Source organism: Chaetomium fimeti (genome assembly GCF_033439085.1).
Source record: "Chaetomium fimeti strain CBS 168.71 chromosome Unknown B0H64scaffold_7, whole genome shotgun sequence".
Taxonomy (NCBI): Eukaryota; Fungi; Ascomycota; class Sordariomycetes; order Sordariales; family Chaetomiaceae; genus Chaetomium; species Chaetomium fimeti.
In genome coordinates this window covers 733030-758487 of record NW_026944335.1, presented here as the reverse complement: position 1 = coordinate 758487, position 25458 = coordinate 733030, and the positions used below count along the sequence as shown (strand labels likewise).

The 25458-nt window shown below is 57.1% G+C and overlaps 7 protein-coding genes across 7 annotated transcripts; 3 read left to right on the top strand and 4 right to left on the bottom strand.

Annotated features, from left to right (window-relative positions):
- Positions 1–399: 399 nt before the first annotated feature.
- B0H64DRAFT_406196 (uncharacterized protein) lies at positions 400–4386 on the top strand. The gene is made up of 5 exons (XM_062804491.1): positions 400–1141; positions 1202–1708; positions 1772–2082; positions 2156–3772; positions 3858–4386. The coding sequence occupies exons 1-5, from the start codon at positions 665–667 to the stop codon at positions 4102–4104; spliced, it is 3159 nt and encodes a 1052-aa protein (XP_062655804.1). The 5' UTR covers positions 400–664; the 3' UTR covers positions 4105–4386.
- Positions 4387–4827: 441 nt separating this feature from the next.
- Positions 4828–7499, bottom strand: B0H64DRAFT_445233 (heat shock protein 70 family; the record flags this gene model as incomplete). The annotated part of the gene is made up of 5 exons (XM_062806836.1): positions 4828–5118; positions 5182–7129; positions 7193–7224; positions 7358–7419; positions 7487–7499. 5 exons carry the CDS (start codon positions 7497–7499, stop codon positions 4828–4830), a joined length of 2346 nt encoding a protein of 781 aa, XP_062655803.1.
- A 1551-nt stretch (positions 7500–9050) lies between these two features.
- B0H64DRAFT_467013 (glycosyltransferase family 2 protein) lies at positions 9051–12157 on the bottom strand (the record flags this gene model as incomplete). Its single annotated transcript, XM_062807704.1, has 4 exons — positions 12011–12157; positions 11786–11952; positions 9550–11734; positions 9051–9377 (listed from the first exon to the last, which is right to left on the bottom strand). Exons 1-4 carry the CDS (start codon positions 12047–12049, stop codon positions 9051–9053), a joined length of 2718 nt encoding a protein of 905 aa, XP_062655802.1. The 5' UTR covers positions 12050–12157.
- A 1120-nt stretch (positions 12158–13277) lies between these two features.
- B0H64DRAFT_225883 (uncharacterized protein) lies at positions 13278–14497 on the bottom strand. The gene is made up of 2 exons (XM_062799647.1): positions 14204–14497; positions 13278–14075 (listed from the first exon to the last, which is right to left on the bottom strand). Exons 1-2 carry the CDS (start codon positions 14323–14325, stop codon positions 13535–13537), a joined length of 663 nt encoding a protein of 220 aa, XP_062655801.1. The 5' UTR covers positions 14326–14497; the 3' UTR covers positions 13278–13534.
- A 492-nt stretch (positions 14498–14989) lies between these two features.
- B0H64DRAFT_225752 (armadillo-type protein) lies at positions 14990–19184 on the bottom strand. The gene is made up of 7 exons (XM_062799646.1): positions 18997–19184; positions 18898–18942; positions 16793–18831; positions 16440–16731; positions 15951–16384; positions 15582–15887; positions 14990–15531 (listed from the first exon to the last, which is right to left on the bottom strand). The coding sequence occupies exons 1-7, from the start codon at positions 19013–19015 to the stop codon at positions 15076–15078; spliced, it is 3591 nt and encodes a 1196-aa protein (XP_062655800.1). The 5' UTR covers positions 19016–19184; the 3' UTR covers positions 14990–15075.
- Positions 19185–21099: 1915 nt separating this feature from the next.
- Positions 21100–24295, top strand: B0H64DRAFT_426438 (uncharacterized protein; the record flags this gene model as incomplete). Its single annotated transcript, XM_062805734.1, has 2 exons — positions 21100–22870; positions 22938–24295. 2 exons carry the CDS (start codon positions 21100–21102, stop codon positions 23825–23827), a joined length of 2661 nt encoding a protein of 886 aa, XP_062655799.1. The 3' UTR covers positions 23828–24295.
- B0H64DRAFT_406170 (ETC complex I subunit conserved region-domain-containing protein) lies at positions 24296–25430 on the top strand. Its single transcript, XM_062804490.1, has 3 exons — positions 24296–24961; positions 25016–25120; positions 25178–25430. The coding sequence occupies exons 1-3, from the start codon at positions 24396–24398 to the stop codon at positions 25239–25241; spliced, it is 735 nt and encodes a 244-aa protein (XP_062655798.1). The 5' UTR covers positions 24296–24395; the 3' UTR covers positions 25242–25430.
- The last annotated feature ends 28 nt before the right edge of the window (positions 25431–25458 follow it).

Below are 25458 nucleotides of genomic sequence, written 5' to 3'. Positions count from 1 at the left end.
GGCCGTTAAGGTTGTTTTGTCTTGTGCCGCTCATCCATTCATCAACCCCCTCCTCCAACATTTGCCCCTCGGTTACAGTGAAGACAACATTGGTCAAGTAGATGAGTATCCGACAAAAGGGTCCGATACCTTTGATCAAAATGTTTGCGGAGACTTCCCCCATATTATGTATCGCCTAAGCTGGCGCAAGTGGAATCCACAATTTGTGAAGTATTCCATCTCGAGACTGTTGACAGGAGGAGTTGATGGTGTTCGTGGATGACCACCACACTGATAAGGCCGCTTATCGTCCCAGGCTGCCCCGCACTGCTTGGAACCGGCCAGCCCACAGTGACCCGCAAGCCCTACCACGAGCCAAGGGTTGCTGACCTCGACCTCACCCCCCCCCCCCCCCCCCCCTACCGTACAACTTTTTTTGCTGAGAGCCACTCACGCCAGTTCTCTCCTCCACGAACTCCGAACCCATCGGACGAGGTGACCTCACACACTTTGCTGGCCGAAATTTCCTACGGTCACTTCTTTTCGTGTCGTGAACCAGGTGTTCCATATTTAACATTCCTTTGACGGGATTAGACGACCTGAAAAGATCGCGGGCATCCAGCCGGAGATAAACAAGATTCCTCCGCCAGAAACGACTCGAACCTTGAAACAATAGCGAGTCAAAATGGCGCCCAAGAAGAAAGGAGGCAACAAGAAGGGCGGCGACGACTGGGAGGCCGAGCTCGGCGAGAGCATCGCCCCAGCCAACGCCACTGAAACCCCCGCCGCCGACGCCCCCGCCGAAGACGACGAGGCTTCCGCCGGTGGTGGTGGTCTCATGAACCTGATTCGCAAGAACAGGGAGAAGCGCAAGAAGAAGGGCTTCGTCGACGAAACTGCCGATGACGACAATGCCGCTACCGCCGACGCACTACCCGAGACCCTCACCCTGCCGGACCTCTCCGCCAAGCAGGCCGAGGAGGCGAACCTCGAGGACGAGTTTGCGCTGCCGGACAAGAAGGGCAAGGGCGGCAAGGGAAAGCAGCAGAATCAGAAGGCGGCCGCGAATGATGAGGAGGGAGACGGGTCAGGGAGGGTGTTGACCAAGGCGGAGAAGGAGAAGCTGAAGAAGGAGAGGGAGAAGCAGCGGAAGAAGGAGCAGGTAGGATATGCACAAATCGCCCGGTCACACACTGGACCCAAGCTAATACCCCCGTGACAGGCTGCCAAGAAGAAGGCCACTGGCCCAGCGAAGGCCGAGCCCGCGAAGGCCGCCGTCGAGGAGAAGAAGGCCGAGGCTCCCGCCGCCGCTCCCGCCGCCGAGACGGGTGGCAAGAAGAAGAAGCTCCCTCCCCACCTACTAGCCCTCCAGAAGCAGCAGGAGGAGCTCCGACGCCAGCAAGAGGAAGCAGAACGCCTGCGTGCTGAAGAAAAGGCCAGGATAGAGGAGGAGTCGCGGCGCGATGCCGAGGAGATGAAGCGGAGGGAGGAGGAGAGGGCGCGCAAGAAGCAGAAGGAGAAGGAGCGCATCGATCAGCTCAAGCGCGAGGGCAAGTACATGACCAAGGCCCAGAAGGAGGAGAAGGCCCGCAACGAGCGCAAGCTGCAGCAGATGATTGCGGCCGGCATCAAGGTTGGCGGCCTCGAGGAGGGCGAGGAGGAGAAGGAGAAGGAGAAAGAGAAGGAAAAGAAGAAGGCGGATGCGAGGAAGCGTGGCGGGCGGACGAAGGTACGTACTTCACGTTATCTGGTTGTGTTCTGAGTTTGTGGATGCTAACTAATTGCCGTGCAGGTTGACGAAGACAAAATCCTGGAAGAGGCCGCTGAGCGTGCGAGGTTGCAGGCCGAGGCCGCCGCTAAGGAGGCTGAGGAGAAGGCTCGCCTCGAGCGGGAAGCTGCCGAGGCCGAGGCTGCCGCTAAGGCCGAAGCCGCCGCCGAGGAGAGCGTGGACGAGGACTGGGAGGCAGCTGCCGAGTCGGAGAAGGAGGACGTCAAAGACAGCTGGGATGCCGATACCGAGGACGAAGCCGAGAAAGCCGAAGCTGGCACTAAGGCAAAGGCTTTGCCCTCTCGACCAAAGCCCACAGACGAGTCGGAAGAGGAGTCAGAGGAGGAATCCGACGAGGATTCCGAGGAAGACGAGAGGGAGACTCAAGCCCGGCTTGCAGAAGCCCAGAGGAAGAAGGAAGCGGGCCGAACGCCGCGAGAAGGCTCACCAGGCCGCCCTGGCTGCGCGGTCAAAGGACAACCTGCGCTCGCCCATCTGCGTCATTCTTGGGCACGTCGATACCGGCAAGACAAAGCTGCTTGACAAGATTCGCCAGACCAACGTCCAAGAAGGCGAAGCCGGAGGTATCACTCAGCAGATTGGTGCCACTTATTTCCCCGTCGAGGCCATCAAGCAGAAGACGGCCGTTGTCAACGCCGATGGCAAGTTCGATTTCAAGGTGCCCGGTCTCCTGGTTATCGATACCCCCGGGCACGAGTCTTTCTCTAACCTGCGGTCTCGTGGTTCTTCGCTCTGCAACATCGCCATCCTGGTCGTCGATATCATGCACGGTCTCGAGCCGCAAACACTCGAGTCGATGAGAATGCTGCGTGAGCGCAAGACACCCTTCATTGTTGCCCTCAACAAGATCGATCGTCTTTACGGCTGGAAGAAGATCGATAACAACGGCTTCCAGGAGTCGTTGGCGCTGCAGAACAAGGCTGTACAGAACGAGTTCAAGAACCGCCTTGAGCAGACCAAGCTGGCTTTTGCCGAGCAGGGTTTCAACTCGGAGCTGTTCTACGAGAACAAGTCGATGGCTAAGTTTGTGTCGTTGGTGCCCACCTCCGCCCATACCGGCGAGGGTATCCCCGACATGCTCAAGCTCATCATTCACCTCACCCAAGAGAGGATGGTGGGTTCGCTCATGTATCTGTCCGAAGTGCAGGCCACCGTCCTCGAAGTCAAGGCTATCGAGGGTTTCGGCATGACCATCGATGTCATCCTGTCAAACGGTATCCTTCGGGAAGGTGACCGCATCATCCTCTGCGGTACAGAAGGCGTCATCAAGACGAACATCAGGGCGCTGCTCACCCCTGCACCGCTCAAGGAACTCCGTCTCAAGTCGCAGTACGTGCACAACAAGGAGGTCAAGGCCGCGTTGGGTGTCAAGATCAGCGCCCCGGGGCTCGAGGGTGCCATCGCCGGTTCCCGGCTGCTCGTCCTCGGTCCTGATGACGACGAGTCAGATCTCGAGGACGAGGTTGAGTCCGATCTCGCCAGCCTATTCAGTCGAGTCGAGAAGTCCGGCCGTGGTGTCAGTGTACAGGCGTCGACGCTCGGTTCTCTCGAAGCCCTGCTGGACTTCCTTAAGAGCTGCAAGATTCCCGTCGCCAACGTCGGCATTGGGCCGGTCTTCAAACGCGACGTCATGCAGTGCGGTACCATGTTAGAGAAGGCCCCTGACTTTGCGGTCATGCTCTGCTTCGATGTCAAGGTCGACAAGGAAGCGCAGGCGTACGCCGAGGAACAGGGCATCAAGATCTTCACCGCGGACATCATCTACCACCTCTTCGACGCCTTCACGAAGCACATCAACGAGCAGAACGAAAAGAAGAAGGAGGAGTCCAAGATGCTGGCCGTCTTCCCCTGTGTGCTCAGTCCCGTGGCCGTGTTCAACAAGACCAGCCCTATCGTCATCGGTGTCGACGTCATCGAGGGCTCCCTCAGGCTCAACACGCCCATTTCCGTCATCAAGCCGAACCCCACAACAGGCCTCAAGGAAATCATCAACCTCGGCAGAGTGTACGTCCCCCACCCTCCTAACATAACCCCTCACCCCCCCCAACCTCCAATACAACATTGCTAACCCCTTTCCCCCAAACAACAGCACCTCCATCGAGCGTGAGCACAAGCAGGTGCCCGTGTGCAAGAAGGGCCAGCCGTCGGTGGCGGTCAAGATCGAGATGGGCGGCCACCAGCCGACCTACGGCCGCCACCTCGAGGAGAAGGACATGCTCTACTCGCAGATCTCGCGCGCTAGCATCGACTGCCTCAAGCAGTTCTACCGCGCCGACGTCACCAACGACGAGTGGCAGCTCATCATCAAGCTCAAGCCCATGTTCGATATCCCGTAAGCTGGGTTGGGTTGGGGTGGAGGGTGTAGGGTTGTTGGTAGGGGAGGGGTAGTTAGTTACCTAGTCGTCGAGGCGTGGTTGGTTGGTTGGTTGATGATAGGTAGGTAGGTAAGTAGGGGGAGGGGAGGGGACAAAAAGGAGGAACAAAAAGCAGGGGAATTTGTTTCCAGACTTTTTTGTCTGTTGTGGAGGATAGGTATGTGGTGCTAAAGTTTACCTCACTCTTATTGCTGTACCATCTTAGGCCCCATGCATTGCATCAATACAGCTATGTCTTTGCCGTGTTGGCTCGCATTTTCTATCTACTTTAATACAGGACAACGAAGCGGTAGAGAAAGAATGCACAGGGGGTGAAGTGGTCGTCAGTCTTGGTTGAATTAACTCCCCCGCCTGAAGCTTGCGGTGGAAAGAAACTACTCTACCAGCCCTTCTCTCACTATAAACCTAAGCGTTTCTGTCGTAAGCTCTGTCTTTCGTTATGCATCTGTTCATCTCAGTCCCCGTTTCCACATCATGTCTCTCTCAACCTCTCATACAGAACTCGTCATAGACGCCCAATACATGCTTTCGCTTCGTATTCCTATGTGACCCATCTATCAAAAGACCGCCCCGTGAAGGGCTTTTAGGCGCCACCTCACATTCGCATCCGGGAGAAGAGAAAAAAAAGAAAAGAAGACGAAAGTGGTTAAAGCGAAGATCTTTTTAGGAGATATTATCTTTCCTTTACGGGTCACCGGCCTCCTCCACCTCGGGCTTGGGTGCGTCAGCATCCGTCATCTCCTCGTCCTTGGCGCCGTCTTGTTGCGACTTGTCGCCGTCGGCAGCCTTGCGGGCTTCCGCCTCGGCGGCCTTCTTCGCCCGCTCGGCCTCCAGCCTGGCCATTAGCGCCTGGCGGTCGGCCTCGACCTTGTCGAAGTGGCGCTGGACGACGGGGCCGGCCAGAGCGCGGATCTCGTCCATCTTGGCGACGTAGACGGCCTTGGTGGTGTCGTCACCCTCGTCGTAGAGCCAGTCCTATCACTGCTGTTAGCCGCGGTCTTGTCAAGTAGATGTAGGGGGTTTGTCGCCCAGGCGTACCTCGGATGCCATGAGCTTCTCGCGGATCTTCTCCTTCTCCTCGTCACTGGCGAAGTCGGCGTACTGGTCGTCCAGCTTGTTACGGAGGTCGTAAATGTACGTCTCGAGCTCGTTCTTCTTCTCCTCGGTGTCGGCGACTAGCTTGTCCTCCATGACCATGGCGGCTTCCCTCTCCGAGACGGCGTTCTTGGTGGTGACCTCGAGGGAGTGGGTAGCGCTGACGATGGGCAGCTCGCCCTTGCGGACTTGCTTCTTGACCTTCCGGGTCTTGGGCTTCTCGTCTTTGGCGTCGGTGTCCATGGCCTTGTACGATGAATCAGTTGTCAGCTCTTCGTTCCTTGTATCTTCACCAATCGCCACGGCCCCGGATTCGCCAGACATAGGCGCCCTGGTCTTGCGACGTTTCGGCTCCCTCTTGGTCTCCTCCGGTGCGCCGGCGTCCATCTGCTCAGAAGCCACCGATGAGGGCTCGTTTCCAGACTGCATAAGAATACTCACATCGCCGTCCTTCTTATCACCATCCTCCTTGACCTCCTCCTCCACCTCCTGGTCCTCGACGTAGTAGCCGCTCTCGACATTCAGGACGCCGTGGATGTTGACGCGGGCCTTGAGCTTGCAGATCATGAAGTCCTCTGGGCCGCCGGTCGCCTTCACTCCCTTGACGGAGAAGCGTCCGATGAAAGGAGAGGCCTTCCCGGGAAGACCCTCGGGCTTGGCGTACCTAGCTTCCAGGTCGAAGGCCTGCTTGCGGTAGAAGGTGAGGATCTTGGTGGAGGGCATCACATTGCCCTTGTTAAAGACAGTGAGACTGGTGTCCTCGTCGGGAATGTCGGCATCCTTCTCCCAGGCGAACTCGATCGGGTAGTTGATGATGTCCTGGATGGCGAAATCGCGGACTTTGAAGATGGGGGACAGGATGGCGCAGCTGAAGGCACAGCCGCGGGCAATGGCCTCGTCCTGGTTCAGGGTAAAGGAGAGGGTCTTGTTGAAGAAACCCTGGATGCGCTCCTTGATGGCCGGCACACGGCTACCACCGCCAACGACCTCGATGATGTCGATGTCCTCCTTGTTGAGCTTGGCCTCGGCGAGGGCCTGCTCCAGAATGACATCGATGCGGTTGATCAGGGGCTCGGTCATGGCCTCGAATTCCTGCCGCGTAATCATGGCACGGACATCAATGTCGTTCATGAGCGACTCGATATTCAGAGGCGCCTGCTGGTTGGCCGACAGCACCTTCTTTAGCTTCTCGGCGGCGGCGTAGACGCGGGTCAGGGCCTTGGGGTTGTTGAAGATGTCGATCTTGTACTTGCCGAGGAATTCCTTCTGCAGGTGCTCGACAAGGGCGCGGTCGAAATCGCGGCCGCCGAGGTGGCGGTCGTAGGCGTTGGCCTTGACAGCGAGCTCTCCCTTCTTGAACTCAACGATGGAACAGCTGTAGTCGCTGTAGCCGACGTCGACGAAGGCGACACGGCGGGGCTTCTCATCGGCAGCGGGCAAGTCCAGCTTGGTGATGCCGTAGCCGAGCGCGGCGGCGGTTGTGTCGTTGATGAGGCGGAGCAGCTTGAGGCCAGCGATCTCGGCGGCATCGATGATGGCGCGGCGTTGGGCGTCGGTGAACCATGTGGGCACGCTCATGACGAGTTCCGACACGGGGAGCTTGATCTCGGCGGCGGTAGTCTGCCTGATCTTGCTGAAGAACATGGCGGCCATTTGTGTCGCAGTGAACTGCTCCTTCTGGCCGAGGTACTGAACCTCGGCGCCGACCTGGCCATTGATCTCAACCAACTGCGCCGAGACGTACTTCTGCTCGATCTGGACATCGGGATCCTTGAGCGAGCGTCCGATAAGGCGCTTTAGGCTCCCGACGGTGTTTTTGAGGTTGGAGATCTCTTGTGTCTTTGCGGACTCGCCGAGGTAGCGAGACTTGGGCCCGAAGCCGACGAGGGACCTATGCTCGGTTAGGCGCCGGCCATGAGGTTGGGTTTTGAGGGGGAGGGTCAGTGATGCTTACGGCGTTGCCCGGTTGGAGACTTCATTGGTGATCTGCAGGGCGACATAGTTAGGATGTATGCCTCTCTCTTGAATGCTTCTGCCAACATCGGTGTGTATATCAAGCGCATAGGCCGATAAGGTATTATAGAGTATGATAGAGGCAGCAGCGGGGAATCCGACGTACCACATCGACACCCCGATTCCTCGCGACGGCGACGACGGTGTTGAGAGAACCGAAATCGACACCTGGGGCGCACATGGCAGTCAGCATTTTATCTTTCCGGCAACAATGGTGAATCGCAAAGATACTTACCGACGACACTCATGTTGGGCGGAAAGTGAGGGGCACTAGCAGAACCGGGTATTTTGTAAACAAATCGATCGAGGAACGCAAGTAGAGGGCGAGTCGCAAAGTCGATGGAGGAGAGGCGCTCACCAGCTGAGTTAAGTGTCGATGTATGTGACTTGGGGTGTTGGTCTGCGCGGCTGCAGGGTCTGAGAGTCGGCGTATATGGTGCAGAAAAGGGAATCCAGTATCGCTAGAAGTGCAGTTGGCAGGCAAAACAGAAAAAAATCAGACCTAGGTGCCCGACTCTGCTGTGCTTCGAAGGCGGGTTTCCCCTCCATGGGGCCTTATGGGGCGCGATTTAGCCCCGCGCCAGGGTGTCGACACTTAAGCCAAGACAAGCCAGAACCTGGGAGAAGCTTCGAGATTGGCCTCGGACGGCAGGAGAGACTCGGAACCACTCCAAAGGGACTGTTGTGTTTATTTCCGCAAATAATCCGAAGATAGAACTCGGGATGACGAGGGATACCCAAACATTCATCAGTAGTTTCTTTTATTTTCGTCTTCTACTTTGTTTTGGGTTGTTTTGTCGGGAATTTATCGCGGTGTTGTCTTCTCGTTGCCTTCACGCCCGTTCTTGCCAAGCCGAGGGGCAGGCGCCAACATCGCGCCGATAAGCTTATCATTTGTAACACGCCAGGGAGTGTCCGTATCACCCCACCTCGAGTGCTTTGCCGCCAACGACCACACCGCTGACACGCCGCCAAGCACAGCCCCTCCGCATTTATTTTTTTTTGAACTGCGAGTGCCCCGCCATTACCTGAGTTTCCTGTTACCATCCATTCAAGGCCGAGTTCATGGAACGAGGAAACAACGCTTCGTGGTGCTATTTTCAACTACCAAGTCTTTCAATCTTGGGTAGTTTGTCAATCAACATGGCCACCTCGGCAGAATTACTCACGTTACTCAAATATACCCAGCATGGATGCCCAACATAATCAACAAAACCGCTTTTCTCGGAGCATCCGGACCAACGAAAGCATCTGGTTTTTTAGATGCCGTGCCCAATTGCACCATTTCCGTTCCTTTTTGTCATGCCCAGCCCCGAGGACCCACGGGATTTGGACTCCAATACGTAATGATTGCCGGCCAAAAGGCACCCTAGGACTTCTGTACGACTCAGGACTTCCACAGTGCAGTCATGGAAAGCTTCTTTCGCGGGTCACCCAAGGCTCGGCAGGGGGGTGTTGCTGTTGTCAGCATTGCAGATTTGATACACAGACGGGAACAGAATATTCACTAGTTCCAGGTGGCGTAATGATAAAAGCGTATATTTGGTATTTGCACAACCTCGGTTCCTGCAAGTCTTTGTTTACTTCTCGATATCAACAGGAATGTCAAACTAAGAAAAGGAATAAAATACTAGGATCGAGCCGTACATACGTGTACGATGTGGTATTTGCCTACTCTAAACAACAATGAATATGAATGATAGCCACCGTCCCTCTCTCAACAAAATGCACAAAATTGTAACCGTTTGCCATTAAATCAACTCTTTAGCATCATCATCACGCCCCCTTTTCATCCACGGCTACCTTCCCCCTCTCCCCTGCCCATCCCTCAACGACGAGGACCAACTCCCCTCTCCCTGCCCGTGACCGTGAGAGTCCTCAATCTCCGCCTCAACCTCATCCCTCGTAACGGGGCGCGTCCAGCTCGCCCTCCCCAGCGGACTCCTCCCGGACCTCGTCCCCGTAGCCTGAGCCGGAGGCGGCGGCGGAACGAGGGGCTGCCTGCCCCCGGCACCAGCAACACTCCCACTCAACAGATCAACCCCGGCCCCTTGCTGCTGCTGCTGTTGTTGTTGTTGTTGCTGCTGCTGCTGCTGCTGTTGTTGCTGCTGCTGCTGCTGCACACTCTCCACCCCCGACTCGGCACTCTCATAACTCCCCACCCTCCCACCCCCCACCGGCCTCCTCACCTCCTCCCCCACAGCACCACCACCAACACCAACCCCCGGCGCCGGCGTCGACGCCCTCGTCGGCGTGCCACTCCCACTCCCCCCCACCACCCCCATTCTCATCCCCCACCACCCCGACCACATACCCCCCCTGCTGCTGCTGCCCATGCTGCGACCCGGAGTGCTGCACGCCACGCCAGACGCGCGACCCTTCCCCGCTGCGCGCCAGCATGCTGCTGATGTGGCTGGCCTGGGCCAGCTCGTACTTGCGGCGGTCCTCGTCGCCCATGATGCTCTCGACGCGGCGCGGCATGTAGACCGACATGGACGTGGACAGGTTGCCGGCGATGTGGGATGAGAAGGCGCTGTCGAAGGAGTCGCGCTGGTTTTGGCCGTTGGTGTTGGCGTTGGGGGAGGTGGTGTGATGGGGGTGGGGGTGGGGGGGGTGACCGTGGTGGTGGTTGCGGGTGGTGTGTAGGGGGATGGCGCGGTTGAATTTGGTGTTTGCGTCGGTGATGGGGGAGGTGCCGGTGAAGGGGGTGGAGGGGGAGGGGAGGGTGAAGACGGAGTCGTCGGGGTGTTGGTACCACCCGGATGGGGTTCGTTCTGGTGCGGCGAAGCGCCCGTCGACTTTGTCTGGTGGGAGGAGGAGCACGCCGGTGCTGTTGCCGCTGCCGGCGGTGGTGGCGGTGGGCTTTCTCCTGCCCTTTTTGCTCTTCTTCTTCTTTTTGGTGGTGCCCTCCTTGTCCTGGCCGTCGTCTTCGTCTTCGCCCACGGCGAGGTCTAGCTCTGCGCGTTCTTGCGCCGCGGGGATGAAGGATTCTGGAACGATGTTGAGGTCATCGCCGGCCTCCTCGGCTTTCTCGATGGCTTCTTGCGCGGTGGTCTGCGAGTCAGCGGTCGCGGCGTCCGCACGTGGGCCGCCCCAGGTGCGCTGGCCCGCCGTGAAGATGCCGTATACCATGTAGTACCAGTTGAAGAAGGGGTTGAGCACGAACATGACGGGGTAGAGCCAGATCTTGAAGCGGCGGAGCTTGGCGCCGAAGTAGATCATGAGCATCCAGTTCAGCCCCAACGAAATGGCGATGAAGCCGACGGGGAGATCGTTGATCCCCTTGGAAGTCGACATCAGTGCTATGACCATGATGAAAAAGAGCAGGGCTGTAGTCCGGATGGTGTTCTGCATGAACCGGACAAGCACGAGAATCGGGTACCGCTTCCACAGCCTCCAGTCGGTCAACATGCAGACTTCGTTGGTGATGAATCCCAGAAACCACCGGCGGCGCTGCTTGATGAGTGAAGCCATCGTCTGGACGGCCTCGGTCTTGCAAAAGGCCGACGTGCACATCTGGATCTGATACCGCTTCTTCGCGCCGATCATGAACAGATGGGTCAGCCACCGGTCCTCGCCCAGATGGCTCTTGGCAAAGTCGAAGAGGTCCTCGCATTGCTCGGCTTTGTCGGCGAAGTAGTACTTCGCCATGCGCCGGAAGGCCGAGAACCGGAGCATCGTCAGGGCGCCGGGCAGGCAGGTGACGGAGCCGCACCCGGATTCAACCGTTCGTTCAAAGAGTTGACCGTGGATGTACTCCATGTCCTGGAGGAGCGTGATGACGCTGTGCTTTCTGGTTGTCGACGTGATAACTCCAGTCATGGCCAACATGTCTCGCCTGTTGCCCGGACTCAGCTCCATGTCGTACACGAAGTTTTGCAGGCAAACTTTATCTAGGATGCAGTCCGAATCGATGAAGAGAATGAACAGGTTGTCGTTCCTCCGCAAGTACTCTTGGTAGACTTTGTCGATGAGCTTGAAGGTCATCTTCTGGCAATGTCTCTTTCCGCCGTGGGGAAACCTCGAGACAGTGATCCGGGCCGCTTTGTAGGTCACATCGATACTCTTGGGGTATGACTCGAGCGTCAGGGGCACTCCCAGTTTCTCGATGGTGTTGAGGTACAATTCGTCTTCCTGGTCACCGTCGAATGAGAGGAAGACGTGAATGCAAGAAGGCGGGTAGTCGCAGTCAACGACCGAGTTGACGGCGGCCACGAGTACGTCGGGCTCCTCTTTGTAGCAAGGCATGACAATGACGACCTTCGGGGCGGATACCTCGTCGAGAACCTGCTTGATCCGCTTGGTCCGACCGAGTTGGTGCGTGACAATCTGGTAGACGCAGAACAACCAGGGAATGGTTAAGAGACCGGCGAAGCTCCAGAAGGCAAACCATTGGAGGAACGAAACCATAAACTCAGGCCAGACACGGGCAATGACACTAGGGAGTGGCAGCGTCACCACCATAATTGGCAGGAAGATGGCTCTGCGACACGTCAGTTGTGAGCCATAGCCGAGACCTGGGGTTGGTACAGACCTGAGCAGTGTAAACGCAACGCCTACACCCACTGCCAGTACCCGGACTGTCCAGTGTTCGGCTTTGACAAACACCTTCCATAAGCAATAAAGAAAGGCGGCTATCCATAGGAACCACTCGAGTAGGGCGGCCAGCATAACCACCCCCACGATGGAGGTGTAAACAATCTACACATAAGAGTCAACTCCTCATTTTGTCGTCCACGGCACAGGCTAAGCCACTCACATCGCTGACCGGCCATAATTCTTCAACATCCCCCGCCATTCTGGAGTAGTGGTCGGATAAGTGAGCGTCTCAAACGAAAGTATCGACCCCGTCAAACGGCGGCGGCCCGGGAAGAACGGCGATAATAAAGAATGAACGGCAACGAGAAGCCAAGCCGCAGACCATACGCAGAGGAACCCTGTCTGCAAATGTGATGTGTCTGGCGCGCGGGTCTCCGTAAAGGAGCGGTCGGCGGAAAGGTGCACAAGCGAACGGCTACCTGCAGCGCCGTCGGCCAGCCGATTTCCAGCCCCTGGGTCGCGGGCAGGCCGACCCCTTCGTATCCGAAAAATGGTCCGGCAAGGGCCGTATTTTCGATTCCAGGAAACCGGCGAACTCGCGCCCAGGCTGTGCTGTGCGACCGGAGATGCTCTGCCCAGCAAGCATGAGGTGGAAGAGGAAGACAAGGGCAGCAGGTCGGTGGGAGGGAGTAACCGGGGAAGCTGGAAGTAAGGCAGCCGGTAGGATAATGACCTGTACTATTCCGCAACCACACCTGACCCCAACCTAGACCCAGACCAATGGCTACAGGGCCACGACACCGCCGATCATCCAACCTTTTGTTGAAAGAATCTGCAGCATCCGGTCGGCCAGCCGATGTATGGGGTGCAGGCCCAGTGGGCCAGACGGCAGAGACATCAATATAATATCTGCAAATGAACACACTTTAGCCGGTTGCTTCTTCGCAAGGCAACACGCTTCTCACCACAGCTCATCTCGCCTCCACGCTGGGGCTCTCTTTCGCCAGACTCGCGCGCAATGACCGAAGTAGCATTTTATGTCCAGGCTCATGTTGTGTAGCCACCTGGACCGCCTTTGTCCTGGGTTCTGGGCCTGGATGGGGAACGCATAGTATCAGACCGCCGCGAGAAAGACCGAGAGAAGAGATCGGCCAGATGCGAGTCATCGAAACATGGCTATTCGTCTACTTGAACGCCTTGTGTAAATCTGGGGCTCTCAGCTGCGTGTGAATCCAGATACCCAGATGCTGTGTGGTCGCCGTTTGTCTGTTTCCCGAGGGAATGGGTTGAAACACAAACAGCGCATAATTGTCCCGGCATATTTCCCGGGAAAACCAATAACATGTGTAACTTGAAGACACGACAAGCACTTGCTAGCCTGCACCAGGGGAAGAGGCCCTCAGACTGCTCTCATCGAACTGAGAAAAGGGAGGCAAATCCCCGATCCGAGCTCAGAATGGTCGAGCAAAGGTCTAGAATGTCAAGTCGAGGCGACTTTCCCCCACGACGCCTCACGGCAGCAAATTAACCAGCCCACGAGCTGAATCCAAACGGGCTCCCCAGTGTCGTGCTGCAGAGGCAGCTGAGTGTCACTGAAGCGACGGCACTCTGGCCTGCCACTCGAACCGAAAGCGAAATCCATGGATCCAGTGACAGCTTTCATCGCACCGGAGCAAGAAGACGAATCAACCAACCCATCCATCCCCCGGATCTACACGGTATGTACACCTCTCACAGATGTACATCAAACACCGAACACAACACGCCAAAACCGAAACCAAACCCCAAAACAAAACAGACGAAGAAACAAGATCTGCCGAGCCCGCCACGCATGAGCTGGAGGGGCGGGAGTGTGGGGGCGGCGGCACACACACACACCCACCCAACCCCCCCCCCCCGGCCGGCATCCCGACTCCCGAGCGGACCACTCGGCGCAGAGCAAAGCAAAGCAAAGCAAGCTCTCGATCGGATCGAGACCAGACCAGAAGAGGTTCACTCGCTCGCTCGCAAGGAAGTCGTGCGCCAGCCAGCCCACCAGAGAGACAGGGGCGGGAGATCTCCCGGGTGGGGTCTCAACCCCCCCTGGCTCAGGCACCGGACTTACCACAGCTGCACGGTACCACGCCAGAGTAGTAGCCGCAGCAGCTGCCGATGGTAGGTATACCTCTTGTATGTACTTTGCAGTGTGGTAGTGGTAGTGGAAAAAAGACGAAACTCGCTCACCTACCCAGCAAGACACTCGGGGAATTAGTTGCAGCGAAGCGAGATGCAATCCCGCCGTAGGACTGCGTGCGTCAGCACTCGCGGGTTTGCGGGAATATAATATCAGCACTGGCAATAACCACGGCGGCTCAGCGGGATCTCTCCTTTCGGGGGAAGAGAGAGAGAGAAGAAGCGGCAAGGCATATCGTACCTTGCGCACACGTGCAACACCGTCGCTCCGCCGTTGGAGTTTTGTAGGTGGTGTTTGATGGTTGGTTGGCTCGCGACAAACGTCACGAGGAGGGCGAACCGTCCCCTATCGTCACACCGCATCAGTCGTGTCGATCCTAGCCCGCCGAACACGAAACCGTAGAGTGAATAAAAAAATCGTATGAAAATTTGCAATCTGTTGTGTATCGCAAGCTATCTCTGTCTTGCCGTCTGCCCTTCGTAGCGACTATTCTCTGCCAGCCCTGACAGGCCGCGCTTGGTGTGGAGACGCAACAAGCCCCCTTTTCTCCGCGAAGATCCCAGACATAGCTGGCTGCGGCTCCTCTACCCGATGAATCTTGACGCGCGATCGGCGGCGGGACAAGTGGACCAGCCGGGGAGGGGCAGTTGTCTATATATAGTCCGCTTGATCTTCGTCGATCAAGAATCCCGTCCGGCTCGTGTTGGATGATTCACCCACCATCGGCAACGCTGCCGGCCCGCTGTATGGCCGGGAGAGTTCGCCATCAATACGGCCGGCTAGATCTGGTCGGTGAGAAAATCACAGCGGGCTGGAGCCTTCCAGTCAAACGACTCTGCACCGCAGGCCGCCCGAATAGGCCATTCCAGGCAGAGTTACACTGCCGGTATAGTAACTGCTCATCTGGTAACGAAGATCTCGGGTTCGTTACCCTGGCGTAAACCATAAGATCGGAAGGATCGCCGGTTTCTCGGTATCAAGTCCTAGAACGTGCCGACCAATGCGGCTTTGTTAGAAATCTTTTTGCTAATCGATGTGCTTGTTCTGCTGCTGCGATCTACGCGAGCTCGTCTCTTGACGTCTGCCTGAAGCAAAATGCATGCGATGAAGTGCTAGTCATGCTCTTGCTTCACAGCCACATGGCGGACGGGTGGTTGGCATATGTTGCGTCGCCGGTAGCTTTGGTTCGATCCGTTGGGACGCCCCTGGGCAGCATAGGGCACTTGCCCTCGCTCTTGAAAGGGTTTGTTTTCGGGGTTATCATACCAGTCAACGTCGCTAAGTTGGAGCTTGCGGACCCGTTGTCCGCGCTCCTTGCCCAACCGAGGATCGAGCCGGTTGTGGTGGTGATGCGCTGGTGGTTTCTCGTGTCCTGCTGAAATGTGATGAATATTGATGTTTGACTTGTGGGAGTTCGTGTGCTCTTCACCGTCCTGTTCTTCGTTTTCCCGAAGATCATAGTTCAGCACCAGGTTTTTGATGCGCTGTTGCTCCTCCTTCGCTACCTGCCGCTGGTTGATCATGGCCACGGCAAAGTTAGAGTCCGAGGGCAATTCAACCGTTCGTGTCTATCACGTTTAGCCACCACAGAAGCATAACACAACAAGTCCAAGCTCACCTGTTGGCGATTTCCCCTCTTCGTAAGTAGCGAGAAGGCCATTGTTCCGCCCGGGGTGCCGGGCCCGCTTTCGGCAGTCTCGCTGCCGCCCGTGGCTTCTCGAGCCTTGGCTCGGATGGGGAGAGGGATATCAACTTGTTGCTTCGGCTGGAACTTGCGCGTCTCGGCGCTTTCGGCCATGATCTTCGCATACTCGCGGTCGAAATCAGCTTCATCTTCGGGATCGATCTCTTCTTCCTCGCGAGTGACAACGATGGCTTCTTCCTCAGAGTCGCTTGTATTGTAGGATGGGTCCTGCTCAGCGTCCTGTGCAATTCGAACCCGGTTAGCGCGGCTGCTTTCAGATTCAGATTGGGAACGGGGGCTTGCCTCGGCCTCTACCTCTCCGTCCTCTGAGCCCGACTCGTCATCATCATCCTGGTCCCCCACATGCTCGTCATCACTGGAACCTCCGCTTGTTTCATCATCCTGCTCCACGGCCCTGTCAAGTCCCGAAGTCTTCTGGTCCTGGACCATCGCTAGACGGAACACTTCCGCGGCTTCCTCTATGTTAGAAGCTAGCTTCCACTGAGGTCTGCACAAAGCGAAAATGTCCTGGACTAGGAACTCGATATCCATGGGCAAAGGGTTCTTGGCGTGGATGTAATACTGGAAGAAGGAGAGGAAGTAGTCGAGCTTCTTCCCGGCAGCACCCTTGTTGAAAAACATCCCACACGTCTCGAGAACTGTGGAGATGAGGCGAATGCGGAAGTAGTCGTCAGGCTGATCGAACGGGTTGATACGCCCAGGCATTGGCGGCCCACCTAGAGACTATGATTAGCCAGTTGGCATATGCTGAAACGGGGGGTTACTAGGTACCGTGACCGAAGGTCATGATCTTGTACATGACATCGAAGATCACGGGATGCTCGAGCATCCTGTAGTTGTACAGCTCGCCCAGGTACTTGACTTCAGCAACACGGCGCTGGTTGAATTTGAAGTCATTTTGCTCAAGACCAAACGCGATGGACTCGATTACGGAGTCGATGATGCCGATCACGAAATCGGGATGGTACCTGTTGACGGCGCTCAACAGGATGGCAAGCAGATGGATGTTGCCAAACTTGACTTTTCCAGGCTTCGAGAACACCTTGTGAAGCACAGAGACAACCTGTCTAGGTTAGACCACGACGTCCAAGCTGTGGGGTAGGGGGGGTTTAGTAGCTGTATACCTCTTTCTCTTCCCAGTGGAGCCGGCGAATCTGCCTGAGGACTTTGCTGTAGTTCCGCTTGGTCAGGTCCGCGTAAGCAAGCTTGCGGATGAAGAGCTCCATGGGCGTTCTCTCCTTTTGCTCGATTGCCGGACGCTGAGGTGGGTCGACGTAGTACACGGCGTTCTCGATAAGCATTCTCTCGGCCGGTCCGATGTGCTGCACAGACTTCTTCCGTTGTAACGTTTCCAAGAACGCCGACATGCGGGGCGAAGTCTCGGGGTTCCGCAGCAGGTAGCGGCCACAGTTCTCCAGCAGGTTGCAGATGATCTCGATGTTCATGCGAGAGAAATCATCTAGGCTGACCTTGAGGCAATGGAAGACAACGTGCTCGGGGACAATGCCGAACTTGGTCAGTTCAGCCAGGTAGCGAATGTTGCTGAGCCTGACTTGACCCAGAAATTCCTTTTCCTTGCGCCGTTGCAGACTGCGGAACTCGGCATCCAGGTAGTCCACGAGTCCCTTAGGGATGTCTGTCATGTACTGGCCGAGAGTGGCAACGAGTCTCGCCCAACACGGGAGAAGATCACCGCGGCCCTTCGGGACGTCTGTCAATGCCTTTACAAGCCGGTTTCTCGAAGCCTTCGAGTTGAGATAACAAAAGTCGATGGCTGTCTGGTCAATGGCATCTTTGGTCGTGAGGTCCGGCAATCTGGTAAGCAGAGCATCGACTTGAGCTCCGATGGTCTTGTTTGCAATCGCCACTGACTGATCGTCGGCGGCGGTGTCGGCCGGCTTCGGGGCTTCAGCGACTTCCGCCGGGTCAACCTTCTTGCCAACCTGCTCGTCCGCATCGGCCTTCTTCTTTTTGACTTCCTCCAGGAGAATGCCGGGAACCTTGCCCCGTAGGTCAACGAGGTTTTCGTAGAAGCGGCGCTCCTCTTCATCCTCCCAGATTCCGGAACCGTCTCCTTGACCGCGTAGGTATTCACCAGCTTTGACAATGCCAATAGAGCCATTCGCGCCACCTGAAGGATCGTCGCTGTCCTTCAGATCTGGCATCTCGGCGCTAATGGCATCCGCGATGACATGTGCGTTGGCTACAAGACGCTCCTGAGCCTTGACTTGCTTCTCAAAATTCGCCTGGCGGTCTTCAAACACTTCGCCCGACTTGACGTAGGCTTCGGCATTCTTGCGGGACTGGTTGTAAATGGCCTTTTGGTCCCGGACAAGGTGGCCCTTGACGTCTTCGAAGTAGCGTTTCAAGATGTTCCTGAAGCGTTCCTGTAGTTCGGGCGGGGTGAAAGGAGGATCTTCAGACGTCGGTTCGGGCTCGCCTTCTTGGTCATCAGCCGCTTCTCCGGCCTTGGTCACGCCATCTTCCTCAACAGTTTTGCGGCCCTCGGAGCCGGCAGCCCTGACGCCGAGGACATCCCAGCTGAACGCCCTGACGAAGACGACTAGTAGCGGCAGGTTGGCATGTTCCCGGTCATGACCAAGAAGATCCTTCAGAACTTCAAGGGGGAATGGTTCGGCAGCACCTCCTTTGGCGGAGGCACGGGACTTCACTTCGGTCTGCTTTCCAGCACCTCCATTCGTGGCATCATCCGGGCGCTTGATGTCGTCCAGGGTGCGCAGGACATCAACCAGCCAGAGCTCGGTCACGACCCGGAGGAGGACCCGCTGTCGAACCAATCGATCCTTCTCCTCCTTGTCTCTTGCTTCCGGGGTAAGCGTTTTCAGAACGCTTTTATCGGGTGTCGCCATCGACCTCCCGAGGAACCATCCCAGGTACGATGTAAACTCGTCGGGTCCAAAGCGCTGGTGCAGAGCGCTGACAATTTCCACGCCGGCTTCAATCTCGCCCGGGGACCTGAGCTTGCATAAACCCTCGTGGCAAGCCGAGACAATCTCGGAAAGATATTTCGACAGGCTGACGGTCTTGATTTCTTGGAGGAACGTGTTCAGGGTCGCGGGGGAGATGGCGGTACGCAGGCGCTTAATGAAAGCAGTGTTTTTCTTCATGGTTGAGTCGAGCGAGTTGCCGACGGGGAAAAGATCTAGCCAAAGATGGCATTAGCCCACGGCGACGAGCGATTCGAGAATGAACGTCTGGATATCCTCACCCTTCTCCCCATTCCAAGCCCGCTCGTTCAGCTCGCGCAACTCGTCTGTGAGACATTAGCCATCTCGTCACAAGCGATGGCGCACTTTGGGGCACGTACGCCTCCTAGCACGATCCATGGCGGGCCGTTATCTTGGTGGTGTGCAATTCGGATAGTGTTGGCAGTGGTGGCGCATTCGAAGTTCGAGATGCTAAGGGTTAAGGAACCGGAAACGACAATCCCCATCAGCAATGGGAGGCATCGGTGACGTGATTTGCAGAAGCAGCCTCTAGAGGCACCCGTGGTAAAGGAGAGTCTCCAAGAGAGTGTGCAAGGTCCAAGAGATCGCGCTGTCGAATGCTAGGTTGGAAGAACCCTGTGCGGTTGAAAGTTGAAGGTTCGGTGACGGAATTGATAGTGCTTGCGGTTTTGGTGGATTCCCGCATCAGCGCCCTAGGATTGGGTCATTAGGCGCGTCTTAGCGCCCCTTGGCCTGGAGCGACAGCCCCGCGGGCGGAAGCAGCCCCGCGACGGGATCCAACCCCACATCCATTGGATGGAAGCTCAGGCAATCAGTGGCAAGGTTCTTTCCGTTTTCCAAACCCATAGCTTGTGAGTTGTTTGCGACGCCCAGCCGCATAAATACCTAGGTAGGGTATTCGAAAACGCAGGAATTTGCCCTTCCCGGAGTGCTTAGTCTTCTCGGCGAGCAGTTTCAGCTTAGTTGCAAACTTGAGAAAATGCTCAGGAACAAAGGTATGTACCTCTCGGTGCCGTCGGCGGTATAGGTAGGTACTTAAACTACCTATGATGCAGCAACTTCTCTCACTTACTAACCGCTTGGATCGATCGAGCTTCCTCTCGTGCCATTCGGATTCTCGAGTTAATCGGCAATATGCCGTGAAAGCGCGCTGATTGTATCGTTGTCGCGGTGATGCGTGCATGCACCTTACGAATCGAAACAAAGGTAATCGTCGGATATTTTGAAGTACATAGCCACCCTAGATCTATTCATAGGTAAATCCGCCGCAAATGGATGTTACATTTACTAACTTACATACCTAGGTAACTACCTACCACCAAGACTGGAGGCGACGTGGAATCCGTGAAAGTCGCTCGCCGGAGCACGGGTCTTGGCAGATGCCGGCCACGGCGACTCGGCAGCTGCGCAGCCGGCGATTCGGATCAAGGATTGGACCCGCAGCGGTGTCTTGGCCCCGAGCCCCCGAGCCAAGCTCGACCCCTGGCAGATAAAGGCCTGGGCCTCGTGAGACCCCCCTGTCGTCCCACGCCAAACAGCCGCAGGGCTCCTGATAACGAGCAACCACACACCAACATCTCGAACCGGAGAAAGAAAAACAGAAATCGCTCGTGGTGTGGGGGTAATCATGGCACAGAATTGCCCTCCGCAAAACCTCTCCATCCAAAAGAGAAGGGATATGGGGTGGTTCCAAAGCTGCAGATATATGTTCGGCGACACCGGGTTTGCGACGTCGTGGTTGTCGCGACTCGCAGAAAGTCCTGGTCAAGCATCTCCGTTCTAATCTTGAAGTGGGCCGCCTTATCAGGACGTCTGATTTGCAGACTGCCATATCGTGGCCCAAACAGCTGATAAGAGTGCGCAATCCGTCTGCTCCTTTACTGGCACCGATCGAAGCATGTCCGCGGAAGAGAGGCGATCATGCGTTGTTGTGCGATGATTTCCGGTCTCCTCGGGTGGTGTCTATTGTCAGCATGGGCATCCATACCATACCGCACACCGACCGTCGCTGTGATACCCTCTCTCGGATATTCTCACTGCGGTAAGGTCTCACGCCAGATATTCTGAGCGGCGGCCGGAGGGAGGCTACCCGGGTCCACACAAACCTGAACTGCCCACAGCCCACGACCCGCGGTCCAAGACCCTGTTTATACTTCGTAGGAGTTTCCCCATCAAGCCACTGCCGGTCATCGTTATCGTGCAACTCCGACAAGGCCACGGAGAAACAAGCACTCCTTCGGGATGATGTTCTATTCGGGACGGGAATAAAACGTGGGAGTTGTGGGATGGGACATGCTGACTTCAAGGTGTTCCACTCTCACATCACCTTCGTAGTATTTCATAGCCACCGTTATCTCTCCTTCTCAACCCTTCTCAGCGGCCACACATCGTTTTACAGCTTAGCCTGGGTGGTGTTTATTATTCCGTCTTTTGTCTAGTTACGCCCCATTATTACAGACACTATGGAAGTGGCACTCCCACCAACCCCTTCTCTCCACTCCTCTCCCCTTGCCCTCCATCCACATATTCCCCCAACCCCTCCGCTGCAAGACTACGACGAGTACCAAAAGCTAGGCTTTGTGTTGCCCTCAAACGGCATTGGAAGATCCGCGCCGCTCTACCCACTCCCTCCAACAACAAGAGAAAACAAAGTCCTACCCGAAGACCTCAAAACCCCCGACAACCACGTGGAAAGGGACCCCAGACTCATCAGGCTAACCGGCGTCCACCCATTCAACGTCGAAGCCCCCCTGAGCGACCTCTACGACGAAGGCTTCCTCACCAGCAAAGACCTGCACTACGTGCGCAACCATGGCGCGGTGCCAGTCGTCGAGGACGCCGGCGTCCTCGACTGGGAATTCAGCATCGAGGGCCTGGTAGCCCACCCAGCCACGCTCACGCTGCGCGACCTCATGCAGACATACGAACAAGTCACGTACCCCATCACACTCGTATGCGCGGGCAACCGGCGCAAGGAGCAGAACCTGGTGCGCAAGACCAAGGGCTTCTCGTGGGGCGCGGCGGGCCTGTCGACGGCGCTGTGGACGGGGGTGACGCTGGCGTCGCTGCTCGCGCGCGCGGCGCCGACGCGCGGCGCCCGCTACGTCTGCTTCGAGGGCGCCGACCGCCTGCCCAACGGCCACTACGGCACCTCGGTCAAGCTCGCCTGGGCCGCCGACCCCGACCGCGGCATGCTGCTCGCCCACCGCATGAACGGCGAGCCGCTCCACCCCGACCACGGCAAGCCGCTGCGCGTGGTCATTCCGGGGCAGATTGGCGGCCGCAGTGTGAAGTGGTTGAAGAGGATCATTGTTACGGACCGGCCGAGTGATAACTGGTATCATATCTATGACAACAGGGTGCTGCCTATGATGATCAGCCCCGAGGACAGCGCGAATCTGCCGGAGACGTGGAAGGATGAGAGGTATGCGATCTATGACTTGAATACCAACAGCGCCATCTGCTATCCGGCGCATGACGAGAGGGTGGCGGTGCCGCCGGGTAGTGAGGGGACGTACAAGCTGAAGGGGTATGCGTATGCGGGGGGTGGGAAGAGGGTGAGCCGGATGGAGGTGACGTTGGATCAGGGCAGGACGTGGATGCTGGCGACCATGTCGTACCCCGAAGACTTGTACCGGCTTGCGCCGGAGGGAGAGGTGCTGTTTGGTGGGAGACTGGACATGGCGTGGCGGGAGAGCTCCTTTTGTTGGTGTTTTTGGGAGCTGGACGTGCCTCTCTCGCGGCTGCAAGAGGCGGGTGATGTGATGATTCGGGGCATGGATGACTCCATGATGGTGCAGCCGCGGGATATGTACTGGAGCGTATTGGGTATGATGAACAACCCGTGGTACCGGGTCGTCATCCACAAGGAGGCGCATGGTTTGAGATTCGAGCATCCCGCCCAGCCGGCGCTGATGCCGGGAGGGTGGATGGAACGAGTCAAGAAAGGAGGCGGCAACCTCTCCAACGGGTTCTGGGGGGAGAAGATGACCGGCGAGGACGAAGCGCTATCGACAGAGGCGCCCGCCAAGGAGATCAGCATGGTCGACGAGAAAATCACCCGCAAGATCACCGCCGAGGAGCTCCAAGAACACTCTGGCGAGGACAAACCATGGTTCGTTGTCAACGGCCAAGTCTACGACGGCACCAAGTTCCTCGAAGAGCACCCCGGTGGCGCTGCCTCCATCACCAACGCCGCAGGGCAAGACGTAAGCGAGGAGTTCCTCGCCATTCGTAAGTGTCTCGCCCAAACCACACCTACCATCCAAACCCCTACTAACACCCTCCCCCCTAAAAAAAGACAGCGAAAACGCCAAAGCGATGATGCCCGCCTACCACATCGGCGCCGCCCCCCTCACCCTCTCCTCACCCACCCCCACCACACCCACCACCACCACCGACACCGTCTTCCTCACCCCCAAAACCTGGCGCCGCGCCCTGCTCGCCTCCAAAACCACCGTGTCCCCGGACACCAAGATCTTCCACTTCACCCTCCCCGTCCCCACCCAAACCGTCGGCCTCCCCGTCGGCCAGCACCTGCTCATCCGCCTGCGCGACCCGGCCACGCGCGAGGCCGTCATCCGCGCCTACACGCCCCTGTCCGAGGGCACCGAGACGGGCACCCTGCGCGTGCTCGTCAAGATCTACCGCGACACGCCCGCGCGCAAGGGTGGGCTGATGACGCAGGGTCTGGATGCGCTGCCGGTGGGGCATGCGGTTGATTTTAAGGGCCCCGTGGGCAAGTTTGAGTATCTGGGTCGCGGGCGGTGTAGTGTGAATGGGAAGGAGAGGACGGTGCGGCGGTTTGTGATGGTTTGTGGCGGGTCGGGGGTGACGCCTATCTTTGCGGTGCTTCGGGCGGTGGTGAGGGATGGGGAGGATGAGACAAGCTGTGTGGTGCTGGATGGGAATCGGGAGGAGGGGGATATTTTGCTGAGGGAGGAGTTGGCGGGGTTGGAGCGGGAAGGGGGGGAACGGTGTCGGCTTGTGCATACGCTGAGCCGGCCTGGGGAGGGGTGGACGGGGTTGAGGGGGCGGGTGGATAAGGGGTTGTTGGAGCGTGAGGTGGGGAGGCCGACGGGGGAGAAGGATACGATGGTGTTGATTTGCGGGCCGGAGGGGATGGAGAAGGCGGCGAGGGAGGCATTGTTGGGGATGGGGTGGGACGAGGGCGATTTACTTTTCTTTTAGTGGAGAGCGACTGTTTGTAAAATTCTTAAGCTTTGTATTTGAAGAAAATGATGAATTATGATGAGGAGCCTCATGAAAACATGAAAACAATACTCAATGCCAGTGGCAGTTAATTCGTCGTGGAAGCCATCATGCGAGAAACGAAGTGGTGTGAGAGATGTTCTTGCCCCGGAGATGCTCAAACATGACGGGCATTCTCGGATGAGGTCAAAACCGGCTGCTACGTTAGAAACAAACTATCTCCGTAAGCTTGTATAGAATGATACAATCTGCCCTTGTATCTCCGAGGTCCTCGCAACTTTTGGAAATGTTAGGAGAAGTGTTGTGTTGTGTAACCCTTCATATTTACGGTCACAGAACGGAAGCGTATTGTTGTAACATCGTAAGTTACCTTACGAGTCACGTGGTACACCTCTTCCAGGATCCCAATTGGAGCGCCCGATTGGCGACCAGCAGCAAGAAGCTCTGACGTCTGAAGCAGCAGCAGCGCTCCCGAGAGAATCCCCGCTCCGCGGCAGCAATAACCACCACCACATCAATTGGGACGCCGCCCGATCATCCCACCAAGATGCGCGCGACTTTCCGCCTCCTGGCCGCCGTTCGGCCGGCCGCGCGGTACCTCGAACCGGGCAACCCGACGGGCCTAACGGGCCTCACCACGCACGCCTCCCCGCGCTCGACCCTCCTCTACCTCTACACTTCGACCCTCGACAAGCTCAAGGCCGTGCCCGACCACTCGGTCTACCGCCAGTCCGTCGAGGCCGTCACCAAACACCGCATGGCCCTCGTCGAGGGCGTCGTGCCCCCCGGATACGAGGAGTGGGCCGAGAGGGCGCAGAAGCTGGTCAGCGAGCACCCCGACCAGTTCGCCGTCTCGAGGAAGGACGGCGTGAGCGGCGAGAAGGCCATCAAGCTCGAGCGCGGCGGCCAGGCTTTTGTCGTGCACCAGATCCCCCAGAAGCAGGATATGCGGTACGAGGAGTGGGACGGCGAGCAGGATGAGGGCCCGGAGCTCGAGGGCAGCAGGACGGCCGAGGAGAGGGAGGATTTGAGGCATATCTTCGAGAGGAGGGATATTGCGGATGTTGAGGGGGAGGTCGAGTGGGAGCCGGAGCCGCAATTTACGGCCGACCAGTGGGTTTTCAAGACTCCGTGAGCGAGTGACAGATACTGATCCGTTCGATGTAGAGTCTCGGAGCTCGAGACTAAGATCGGCGCTGGCTTGATCGAGGAGGTCATTCAGGTCGCTGAGGGCGAGCTCAAATTGGTGGACACCATGGTCGAGTCCAAGGTGTAAGCGGCGCCCTATGCTTCCTCTTGTTTATTTTACATTTACTAACATCTAGCTAGCTGGGAACCTCTCGAGGAGCAACCGGCCGAGGGCCAATGGGTCTACTTTGAGCGCAAGGCGTAGGGCGTACCACCACATCAGAAATGTATATGAATAGACCCAGCGCAGATATGTCATCCTAGCAAGTGGTTTCTCGTTCTAAAATATGGCACTCAAGTTGGGGCCGATTAAGTCCTAAGTGGAAGAGGGAGATGTCAAGAAGGAAATACCTTGTTTAGCAGAAAGATGTAAATGCAAGCGATTTTGAATTTGCTTACTTCCCTGTGATTTTCATCGCTCA

What these genes read in the sequence shown, in the direction of transcription:
- B0H64DRAFT_225752 (XM_062799646.1), bottom strand. An exon ending in GATCATGACCTTCGGTCACG is followed by an intron (nt 16,385 to 16,439) that starts GTACCTAGTAAC and finishes CATAGTCTCTAG; the next exon opens with GTGGGCCGCCAATGCCTGGG. An exon ending in AGAGGGGAAATCGCCAACAG is followed by an intron (nt 15,532 to 15,581) that starts GTGAGCTTGGAC and finishes TAAACGTGATAG; the next exon opens with ACACGAACGGTTGAATTGCC.
- B0H64DRAFT_225883 (XM_062799647.1), bottom strand. Translation starts at nt 14,325, where the DNA reads ATGCGGTGTGACGATAGGGGACGGTTCGCCCTCCTCGTGACGTTTGTC. An exon ending in GTGTTGCACGTGTGCGCAAG is followed by an intron (nt 14,076 to 14,203) that starts GTACGATATGCC and finishes TGACGCACGCAG; the next exon opens with TCCTACGGCGGGATTGCATC.
- B0H64DRAFT_406170 (XM_062804490.1), top strand. Translation starts at nt 24,396, where the DNA reads ATGCGCGCGACTTTCCGCCTCCTGGCCGCCGTTCGGCCGGCCGCGCGG. An exon ending in CCGCAATTTACGGCCGACCA is followed by an intron (nt 24,962 to 25,015) that starts GTGGGTTTTCAA and finishes CGTTCGATGTAG; the next exon opens with AGTCTCGGAGCTCGAGACTA. An exon ending in ACCATGGTCGAGTCCAAGGT is followed by an intron (nt 25,121 to 25,177) that starts GTAAGCGGCGCC and finishes ACATCTAGCTAG; the next exon opens with CTGGGAACCTCTCGAGGAGC.
- B0H64DRAFT_406196 (XM_062804491.1), top strand. Translation starts at nt 665, where the DNA reads ATGGCGCCCAAGAAGAAAGGAGGCAACAAGAAGGGCGGCGACGACTGG. An exon ending in AGCGTGGCGGGCGGACGAAG is followed by an intron (nt 1,709 to 1,771) that starts GTACGTACTTCA and finishes ATTGCCGTGCAG; the next exon opens with GTTGACGAAGACAAAATCCT. An exon ending in ATCATCAACCTCGGCAGAGT is followed by an intron (nt 3,773 to 3,857) that starts GTACGTCCCCCA and finishes CCCAAACAACAG; the next exon opens with CACCTCCATCGAGCGTGAGC.